At 36.7% G+C, this 11,500-nt stretch overlaps 1 protein-coding gene across 1 annotated transcript in view; it reads right to left on the reverse strand.

Moving 5' to 3' along the window:
- Positions 1 to 220: 220 nt before the first annotated feature.
- The window catches only part of LOC107719023 (zinc finger protein 729-like), a gene marked incomplete at its 3' end in the record, with an annotated part of 85,488 nt that continues 74,208 nt past the window's right edge, over positions 221 to 11,500 (reverse strand). Inside the window, exon 6 of the mRNA XM_016526312.1 lies at positions 221 to 631. Coding sequence (XP_016381798.1) covers positions 221 to 631 — 411 coding nt within the window. The remainder of the gene's footprint in view (positions 632 to 11,500) is intronic.

The raw sequence follows: 11,500 nt of genomic DNA on the forward strand, positions 1-11,500 counted from the left end.
CCAGTCCGTCCTTGAACCCACTAGATGTGGACGCATGTTTATAAAGCTATGTAAAATTAATGTAAGTTCAACTTTTAAAAAACATGTCTCGAGACTTTATGGCGGTTTTCCCCCATCCCACTGCATCTCAAGTTTTTAAATGAAGAAAGTACTCTTTGTGATTGGTTTTCGGTCCTTTGTATTAAACTATACATACATGCATGATGCTGTTTTTCCACACTGAGAGCAGGTGAATGGCTTTGTGGAAGAGTGAATAAGCACATGATCATTGAGTTGATTTTTCTGTGTAAAACTCCTTCCACACTGAGAGCAGCTGAAAGGCTTTTTTGAAGAGTGAGTTACCAAATGAATCTTAAGGTGTCCTTTCTGCACAAAACTCTTTCCACACTGAGAGCAGACAAAAGGCTTTATTCCAGCATGAATTAACATGTGATTCTTCAGGCTTCCTTTACATGTGAAAGTGTTTCCACACTGAGAGCAGCTGAAAGGCTTTTCCCCACTATGAATTATCATGTGATTTTTAAGGTTTGCTTTACGTGTGAAAGTGTTTCCACACTGAGGGCAGCTGAAAGGCTTTTCTGAGGAGTGAACAAGCACATGATCATTAAGTTGTTTTTGCTGTGTAAAACTCCTTCCACACTGAGAGCAGCTGAAAGGCTTTATTCCAGCATGAACTAACGTGTGGTACATAAGGCTTCTTTTATGTTTGAAAGTGTTTCCACATTCAGAGCAGGTGAAAGGCCTTTCAACTTCTGTTATCTGAATGTTGCTTTGTGAGCAACTCTTTTCAGTTTTGGAGCAATTCATTGATTGTTCTTCAGCATCTTTCTGATCCTGATGGTTCTCCTCCACTTCGTTCAGATCTTGTCTTTCCTCTTTCACTTTCATCAAGCCTAAAATGAAAACATTAAAATTATGAGAATCAATTTGGGACAATTGGAAAATATGAAATTAGGATATGTTTCCAAGTCAATAATAACACTATTTTATCATTCTGTTAAATATTTTAATTTGGCAGTCAACCAGTAATGAAATTAAAATTGTATGGCCTGTGCAAATGTGACGTTGATGCATCCAACATGAAAGAAATGCCAGCGCTCACTTGTCAAGACATCATAAGCAAGTCGGAATGGCAATGCGCTGTCATTAGAGGTTTTCGGAGGATGTCACCAACTGTTAAAGCATTACATTTAAGTGAAAATCAATAGCAGGTAATACAGTGTGATGTGTGTTTTGAAACCAGCAAAAATCGTAATATAGTGATGGGAGGGATGTTCATTTAGTGTTCCACCCCCCCCCGGAGATTAATCAATGCCACTTAACCGATAATTAACTGTTAACTGGCAAGATTATCTTAACTCACAATTAAATCAGAATGGACAATTGCCATTAAAAATATCAAAATTTGTTTTCCAGGGATTTAGTTTTACATTTAATTACATGTAGTTAATAGCAGCACAAACAACAGTACATCAGGATTCACACATCTTCACATCACGCATCTGCAGCACTTCTGAAAAAATAATAAATTCATATACAAATATATACAAAAGTTAAATAGGCCTATATGTGGAATATATTTACATTTAGTCATTTAGCAGACGCTCTTATCCATAGCGACTCACAAATGAGGACAATGGACGCAATCAAAATCAACAAAAAAGCAATATGCAAGTGCTGTAACAAGTCTCAGTTAGCTTAACGCAGTACACGTATCAAGTTTTTTTTTTTTTATTATATAATAAGTTTTGAGACTTTAGTCTTTGCAACTTCAGGGATCTTATCTATGCACAATCAGCTTGTAACACTCCAAAGAGAAAGGAAAACTTGAAATCGCATCATATGACCCCTTTAATGAAAAGTCTATAACATACTAGGGTAAAAAAAAAATCTAATTTCTAATATTTTTTTAATTTAAAATAAATATCCACATTCAAATGCAAAAACGCTGCATTCGAATTTTAGGTGTGCGTCAGACAGACTTATCAATGGCGCACAAGATGCAATGACAATGTAGGTGTCATTGCCTTTTAGGGTGCTTTCACACCTGGCCCGTTGTTTCGGAACCTGGCAAAATTCCCCCCTTAGCTCGGTTCGTTTTGGCATATGTGAATACGGCAATCGCTTTTGGATCCGTGCTAAAATAATCAGTCCGAGATCGCCTGAACGAGGTGGTCTTGGCTCGATTGAAAACGAACTCTGGAGCGGTTCGGTTGTAGTGAGAAAGCAATCTGATTCAACGAACCAGGCTATATCACAATGTATGATGGGTAATTACGTAAGTTCCGTGAAAAGCAGTAGATGTTTAGGATGGATAGTATGCGAATTGGGACGCAGCAGATGTCTGTGGGTGAGTGCGCCTTTTCATTTTATAATGCCGTATTATTGCCCTTCTTCATAGTAGGTGGATTTTAACAATGTTTTCCCGACAAATCCTGGACTCCTGCTCAAAATGATAAATTAATAAATTAATATAATGACAGCTACAAAAAACCCAACAATAAGCCCTCAAAGCTGTTGTCGTTCCATCCTGACGGATGACCGCTATGAGCGGAATTCCGGAAAATAAACAGTGGAACTTTGACCAATGAGAGAACAGTTTACTCGCACGTGACTTGTATTAGCAATTTTTGTCCATTTAGAAACTTTGCCGTGTGAAAGCGAACCGCACAAAGAATAAAAAGCAACATTGTAATAATTTTAATCCCTGTTTCGGAACAAAGCAATCGATCTACAGGTGTGAAAGCACCCTTGTTGAACCCACTGGATGCGGCACTGCTCATTCAAAATATTTGCGGAAAAAGAGAACATCAATGCGGAGATGATGTTGTTTACATCAAAACTGAAACCAAGCCGTTCACACAGAATGCATATTTATCGCTAGAGGGACATCTATCACTGTTGCACTAGCGTTTCGCACAAGAGAGTTGTTCACAAGAGAGAACATGTTTAGAAAGCCATGTAAAATTAATGCAAGTTCAACTTTTAAAAAATATGTCTCAAGACTTTATGGCGGTGTTTCTGCATCCCACTGCATCTCATGTTTTTAAATGTATTAAACTATACATATACATTCATGATGCTGTTTTCTTTCTAATTGTTAAGCAACGTAATTAATTATATATGGTTTCTAAACATTATTTTTTCAAAGATAGTCGTAGTGTTTTATTGCTTTGAAGAAAGTGCATATTTTGCTCGATGCGCCCTCTTGTGGCCTCTGGAGAGAAGCCAAAAGCTTTTTTTCCCCTAACAGAAAATATGCCTTTTAAATTAGAATATAATTCAAGTATTGATAATATTTTAGTACAAAATTCGAATTTAGAAAACTAAATATATACTTTAGAGAGAAATGCATCTTTACGGATTAATTAAATTTTTTTTTTTTCGATTTGAATTATTTTGTTAAAGTAGTAATTTAAAGCTTTCTATAGATACATTTATCATGTCTGTGTGGCATGTATTCGCTGAGTTTCAGTTCATTTTTGTGCAGCGCTCCTTTTCAAGACAGAGACGGCAGAAAGCGCATCCTGTTTGTTTACTTTATTTTACAAAAGCACAACGTTTTGTTGATATTGTGAGTGCACCCAAATAAAAGTAGACACTTTACAGTTCGGAATAATGTATTACTCTTACCGTAATGAGCAAAAATGATGGCGTATTTTAAGTTGTTTCCACTGTTATAAGTGGTCGCGCTGGTGACTCAATGTCCTGCAAAACGCACTTTAGCTTCCACTCTCCACACAAACGATTAGATATGCGCCTAATAGCGCACATTTGTCTAGATTAAACTTTTAAACTAACATTGTGATATATGCTTGAACTGTTTATATCTATAGATTTTATTTTAGGCGAGTCGTGATGATTTGAGAAGACTAAATTGATCAAACATAGGCTAAGATCAACTCACTGTCTGCCGCTGGCTGCTTGGTCGTTACTTTAAAAACATAAACTTAGCCTACATTTAACAAACAAAAAATGCTCCAAACGTTTTTCTAAATTAACTTAATACAAAAACGAAACTAAATATAATAACTCTGCCGTTATATACAAAACTGAACTATTTAAATTGCTAAAAAAGTAGTATAAGCTGTTTTAGGAGAAGGGGAAAAAAATCGGCTTCGGTTGAACTCGGGCCAAGAGTTCTGATAAGCTGTTGGACAAGGGCCGGGCTAGGGCCTGAGCATCTCGGGCCAGGGCCGGGCTAGGGCCTATATTTGAGGCCCGTGCATATGGAAGCGGATTAGACTCAATAATAATTCAAGCAAAAAACATTATGCACATATGTGTATTCCAATTCACATGCACGAAACCCAATTTGCAAACATGCACCAAAAAATATATATATTCACGAAAACCAATTCACGTGCACAAAATAAGTATATTAATAAAATACATTTCACAAATGCAAAACACAATTTACAGACGTACAACCGTGTACAAAAATTTTGAATGTTTAAAATTCACAAGTTCATCATGGACTGTGAATGTGTGAATCGCCTTGGATTTGTGTGCATTTTTGAGACTTTCCTGTAGGTCTGGGCGATAAAACGGTATCGATATTTATCGACGGTACACCTTCGATATCGATAAGAGAAAATGTTCGATATATTGCACGATATAGGCACGTACTATGATAACACATTATAAATACAGTGGTTAAATTAAAAAAAAAAAAATTCTATTGCTTTTTGTTTTAAAAAAGGTTATAAAAAATGTCAATAACTATCGATACCGAACGATATGAAACATTATATCGTTGATAATTTTTTTTAGCTATATCGCCCAGCCCTACTTTCCTGGCAGCGAACTCCTCCCACGCGGGTCAGTCGTACTCTTTAGCCAATCAGATTTGAGCCTGTCGATCGACCAATCATAACTCGCTGTGGGCGTAGGAAGCGCATGTCCTGGGCGTGCCTACCATCAGCGCGAGACCACAGTTCGAGTCACGATTCAGCAGAGGTTTGTGCTTGATCGTTTGATTTCAGTTAACTAGCCTAGTGGATATGTAGTTTTCTTTTTGCATGTTTACCGTAGTTAAAGCCGTCATTTAGACACACTCGTTAACGTGACCAGTGTAAACCAGCGGCTGCTGTTTAGTCCAGATTGTGTTAGGTTTTAATATTGATCGATGTTTATTTAATAAAGAATTATTATTCACTTGGATACCATAGGCTACCACATTAAGATATTAGATTCATAAACTCAATGTAAAGCATCAAATAAGGTTTTGACTGATGGGACATGTTGTAAATAAATAGATGATTATGAAAATAGTTTTTTGGTATTTTTCAAGCAGTGTCTTGTGTTTTTGTTTATTGAGGACATGAAAGAGCTGTCACAGCAGAGCTTGTCTTGTGTCTCAAGTCCTGTGATGGCCCGCATTCAGCTGATGATGATGTAAGTATATAATAACATGCACACATTGGAGACCATGTACATTTCATTTAAGTTTGTTTATGAAGCAGATACTATTTATTTCAGAATTGTGAGGCTAATGATGTACAAATTGCTCAGACAACCCGTGACCCTGCTGTTCCTAATTCATCCCCTTCCACAAGTTATGAGGTGATATGAATCTAGAAGTTTCATTTGGAACTGTAACTCATAAGTAAAACATTCATGTGGCAACCCATCCATTTTGACAGTTTCAACAGATTTTTTTTTAACTCAGGTACTACTCTACAATGAATGTAGTAATAATGCATATGACTTTGTATTTGTTAAGGCTAAAAGCTTTGTTATGCATTGTTAAATGTTCTTGTTATTGTTCTGGTTTTATGTCAGAATTAAAACATTCAAAACAAGCCAGTTGTTACAGTTGCTTTATAAGATTTATTAATTTATTATTGATTTAATAATTAAAGTTTTCTGAATACTTTGGGAATAAAATGTCCATGAAATTACCTGACCATGGTTAATTGTAATGTGCCTGTAACATGAAATATGAATTGACAATTATGAGGGAGTACAAACGTAGCACAACTACAGCTAAGATTGGCTCGATACCAGTTTAACGCTGTGCTAGAAGTTCTTCAGTCAAAGGGTATTCAAACCTCAATTACACTGAATGGCTGGAATAGTGTCCCATTTAGAGTCTTTAGCATTATTTTAAAGTAAATTTCATGGCCGAATAATAAATACATGTATCAGTGTAATACATTATGTAAATTATTATTAATTATTAATTAAATTAATTAACATTGTGAAAAGTTAATGAAACAAACATTTTAGATCCAGTTTTCACTATCTCTCTCTGTCAGGACGTGACAGATTTTGGTCTGATTTTCAAAGCTGTCACCTTGGCATGTTAACTCATACCCCCGGTTTCACAGACAAGGCTTAAGCTAGTCTCAGACTAAAATGCATGTTTGAGCTGTTTCAATTGAAAATATCTTGCTCTGACATATCTTAAAATATGTCAGTGTCATTGTTCTGTCAAGATGCACACCTGTAATGTTTTCTTCGAAGGCATTTTTGTAAAAGTTGCTTAAATATTTTAATTTAACTAAGGCCTAGTCATGGCTTAAGCTAAGCCCCGTTTGTGAAACCGGGCCTTATACTTTTACAAGAGATGCAGATACAGAAAGAGCAGGAAGCATGAGATAAAGTGATAAAATAACTGAATAAAGTTTACCGAATAATCTTTGTTGCATTCCTTTTTATGATCAGTCTGTCTTTGTCTGACCAGCATAAATTCCACTACATAAAAGGGATAAAGTTTAATGTGAAGGAAGGGGTCTGTAATTCATCCAGATGTTGTGACATCAATTAGTGTGTATTAATTAAACACTGCATCCTGTTGCACAAATGATGAGTACAAACACACCGTTATTCACACACCGAGTTCTCATGAGTTCTATTTATCAATATATATAAGCTATGGTTATGAGGGCAGGGTCAGCGCTAAGTGGGAGCTAGGCTGGACATTGGCCACCCAGTGTTAGTGAACAAAAACAGGGCAATGAGCAGAATTCTTCATTTTGGCCAATATACGGGACATTGTGGCTAACACAAGACAGCTGCATTTTTGGCAACACTATCTGTTTTCATAGCAGCCGCTGGCTTACACTGGTCACGTTAACGAGTGTGTCTAAATTAGGGCTGCACGATAAATCGCATGCGATAAATTAATGCGCATCTTGCCAGTAAAGCTATCAGCGGTAAATCTCCATCACATGTGGGCTTTCACATGAAGCAGCATTTACTACACAGAGCCGTTGTTCACTGGCAAGCTGCGCAAAACATGCACAAAATATGATCGTGGTTTTGCGCAGTTTGTCAGTGAACAACGGCTCTGTGTCCGTTGTTCACTGACACAGTGAACCGGCTTCACAGTGAACCGGCTTTACTGACGAGATGCGCATTAAATATCGCATGCGATTAATCGTGCAGCCCTAGTCTAAACAGACAGATTTTAACCTACGTTTTAAGTAAACATGCAAAAATAAAACAATTAGGGATGCACCGAATATTCGGCCACCGAAAATTTTCGGCCGAAAATGGCGCAAAAGTGCATTTTCGGTTTTCGGCCGAAAGACTTTTATCACCGAAACAATACGGCCGAAATGTTGTGATGACGCAAACAGAAACCGCGACCTGCACGTGCTTGTCTGAAGCAACATGTCTGCGGTGTGGACGTATTTCAGTGTATCTGAGAAAGACCCACGGACAGCGATTTGCAAAACATGTAATGCCGAAATTTCAAGAGGGGGTGCATCTGCAAAGACTTTCTCCACGTCGGGTTTAATTTATCACCTGAAATCCAAACATTCCGATCGCTACGCTGAATATAGGCCCTTTCACATGGTACGCGGCAGTCGCGAGTGTCTAGTTCATTCTCAATGGGAGACATGCGGAAAGCGGCAAAACGCGGGCAGTTTCGCTGGCGGCGCGGAGGCGGAGCGCAAGCGGTGCTCGTGCACCCAAAATCCTGCCGCTTCGAGTTCGCTGCCAGGAAAGTCTCAAAAATACACACACAAGTCCAAGGCAATTCACATATTCACAGTCCATGATGAACTCCTGAATTTCCTTGCATTTGTGAAACGTATTTTATGAATATATATTCTTATTTTGTGCACATGAATTGGCTTTTGTGAATATATTTTTTTTTCGTGCATGTGAATTGGGTTTCATGCATGTGATTTGGGATACGCATGTGTGCATCGTGTTTTTTGTGTGAATTATTATTGAGTCTAATACGTTCATAAGTGCAGGGCTCTATTTTGAACACAAAAAAGTTACGGACTGCAGCTTTAAGAATTTGCTTAAAAACCAAACAGCAACTTTATTTTTGGCCAGGAAGTGTAGGCCTATGTGTGTGTTTATTTGGAGGTACAAATAGTAATATAACCATATATTAATAACAACAATATATATAAGCGGCATTACAATGCATTATAATTGTACCAAATGCTTGTTAATGCACTACATAAAGTCTGAAAGATTGTACATTTTACATCCTAGTCTGTACATTTTAATATTAGAAACAGTACTAATAGTACTAGTTAGATGCCAGATATATTATGTATTGTTTATGCTATGACTCTGGATAATTGATTTTTAGAATGGAGATCGCAGTTCTCCCACAATTCTAAAAACAAAACATTAGAACCAAACAAAATAATATGTAGGCTAATTGACTTGAGGTTCGGACAAAAATGTTTTATTTAATGTTATAAATGAGTCTATTTATAAATGTCTAAAATGTCATGAGTCTATTTAAAAATATTAAATGAATTCATTATGTAAAAAATAATTTCAAATAAATGAATGAAAACCAATCTCTTGAGTGTATGATTCATTCAAATAACATTACATTTTAACAGTCACTCTGGTCCCCACTGGCATAATATAACATAAAATCTTTATTTTAAGCGTAACATTAGTTCAATTAATCATTTTGATCGTGGCTATATACGGACTATAAACTATATATTATTATTTAATGTTTGCAACACAGAAATGTAGCCTACTGTGTAGACTGTTTGTTAAGCTGTTTCAAACATAAAGCTCACATGATGAGCCGCTCTCTCTGGATCAGCGGCTGGTTTAAATATCAAGAATAAACACCAACCTTCTGGTTCCTCGTGTTTTATTCTCCAGGTTTCTGGTTCCTCGTGTTTTATTCTCCAGGTTTCTGGTTCCTCGTGTTTTATTCTCCAGGATTCTGGTTCCTCGTGTTTTATTCTCCAGGTTTCTGGTTCACTCGTGTTCTCCTCACTCTCCTCTTTAACAAACACCATCTTCACAGCAGCAGATCTCAGTTCAGATGATACTCCTCCAGATATTCCTGCTTGCTTCAAAACTTAGTCACGACTACGAGGATGATAATATTACAGGTATTTACTGACCTGATTCAAAAACTGTATCTTTATATTTAAAGAAACAACATTTCTAACAGTTTGTATTAAAACAGCATCACGACAACACAACAGAGATTACGGTGAAACTAGTCTTCTTCCTCTGAGGTTTAATGGTGTTTGGCAAACAAACGTATCTTAGCGCCACCCGCTGGACTGGAGTGTGAAGCGCCGCGAGAGGATGAAAATAAGACGGGGCGACAACCTCAAGCTTATCAATTTTCTGTGATGCAATTTATTAGACAATGGATGATGGACCAAACTTAAAGGGCACCTATGCAACATCCACTTTTACACAGTATCTCAAATATTCTACAACTACTGCATCTACTGCAACTACTTCCATACAAAGATTTTTTTTTTTCCCGAACTGCAGGCACTGCAATAATCTCTATAGCTGTGTCCCAAAGTGAAGTGCGCACACTTCGAAGTGCGTATTTGAAGTGCGATTGCGTCACAGCATCACGACTTAGCTGTCCCAATTTAGGAGAGAGAGAGCACGCGCAAATCCTGGCAGCGGCAGGTCGCAGCGCCACTTCGATTTCCTCTGGCAGCTGCCATGGTCTTTCGCCGTTTCTGCTGTTTTCTTGGTAAAAACTACACTGTTCTCAGTGGCGAGCGATGGTGTTTTAAAATAACAAGGCAAAGTTCTCACAGGTGTGTTATTTATTATTATTATTATTATATTTTTATGTATCAGCTTCCAGAGTTCGTGCCAGGAGTCACGATCGTTTGTCACCGTTTCTGCTTTGAACTACACAGTTTTTTAAAATAATATATTTGATTATTGCATATTATATACCAGCAAGCAGATGTGACCAGAATATGAACCTAATAAGCTAAATTGCATAAGCATTTTCCCATAAAGAACATATACATAAGGAGTGCTTAGCTGTATAGACAGTATATGCGCACGTATATATATATATATAGTTTCTGTGCCCAGTTGCATAAAGCACCTTAAGTGTAATTTTCCCTTAAAGGGGTCATATGATGCTACATGCACTTTTACAAGTTGTTTGAACTGAAATGAAATTCAATCCTTGATTCAAACTTATCATAAGCTTAATTGATTTGGTCTAAAGAGAGAAGAATTAATGATTATTTTTGTTTGAAGACTACATATAAAATAACTACCAAAATACATGTTGGTAACTGCAGTTTGGCTAAAAGTAAGGACTAAAAGTAATGACTAAAAGTAGACAAAAATGCAATGACTTTTCGTCGACTAAAACTATGAAAGACTAAAATGTGACTAAGACTATTAAGCATTTTCGTCTCAAGATAAAGACTAAGACTAAATCAAAAATGCCTGTCAAAATTAACACTGTCTACAAGTCATGATCGGCCTCTTTATATGTTAAACAGATTATAATTTACGCATTTATTCACATATAAACATTGGTCAAATTACATACAGCACATAATTAGCTCAAATGTGAGTGTGTCACACTCGAGAGCAAATTTATATTCCATAATATTTTATTCCTGTATTTTCCTACATATTACCTGGAGGTGACTTGAAAAACACACATAAACCATATATTGTTGCAGTCGTGAGTTTATCGTGTTTACGTTTCTGTTTTTTATTCAACTTATAAAATAGGCTACTTCTATGAATTCGGTTTGGACTTTCAGCACGAGAGCGCCCTCCAGCTTTAACTATGAATGAAACACACACTGCATGAGAGTTTAGCGCTTTAATGTTCACATCGTTTTGGATACGAATAAAACGTCATGCATAGACTACCTTGTCTCTTTGAATTTAAATATACAGTATATTTATTCACACTAGTCCCTGAAAACATCTACATGGACAGAAATGATGATAGATCTTTATTTGTTGTCCAAAAATGAATAAAAGTCTTATGGGCTTGAACTGACACGAGGGTGAGTAAATGATTTTTCAGGATTTTCAGTTTTGAGTAAATTATAAATTTGAGTTTCCGTCTCGTCTGGTCCTTCTCTTTCATATTTGGTTTTCTTTTTTGTTTTCCTTATCCATGTTATATGTTTTCTGTGAAAACTTACACCGCTATCTGCATTAACAAATAACGTGACCATGGCAACAGTTGATTTTTTTAATGGCAAAACCTGGGTCGCTGTCGTGAAACACTTAACGGTTTCCCTTTGCTAAGGGA

The sequence above is a fragment of the Sinocyclocheilus rhinocerous genome, unplaced genomic scaffold (assembly GCF_001515625.1).
Source record: "Sinocyclocheilus rhinocerous isolate Xijiao unplaced genomic scaffold, SAMN03320098_v1.1 scaffold1082, whole genome shotgun sequence".
In the NCBI taxonomy this organism is placed as follows: Eukaryota; Metazoa; Chordata; class Actinopteri; order Cypriniformes; family Cyprinidae; genus Sinocyclocheilus; species Sinocyclocheilus rhinocerous.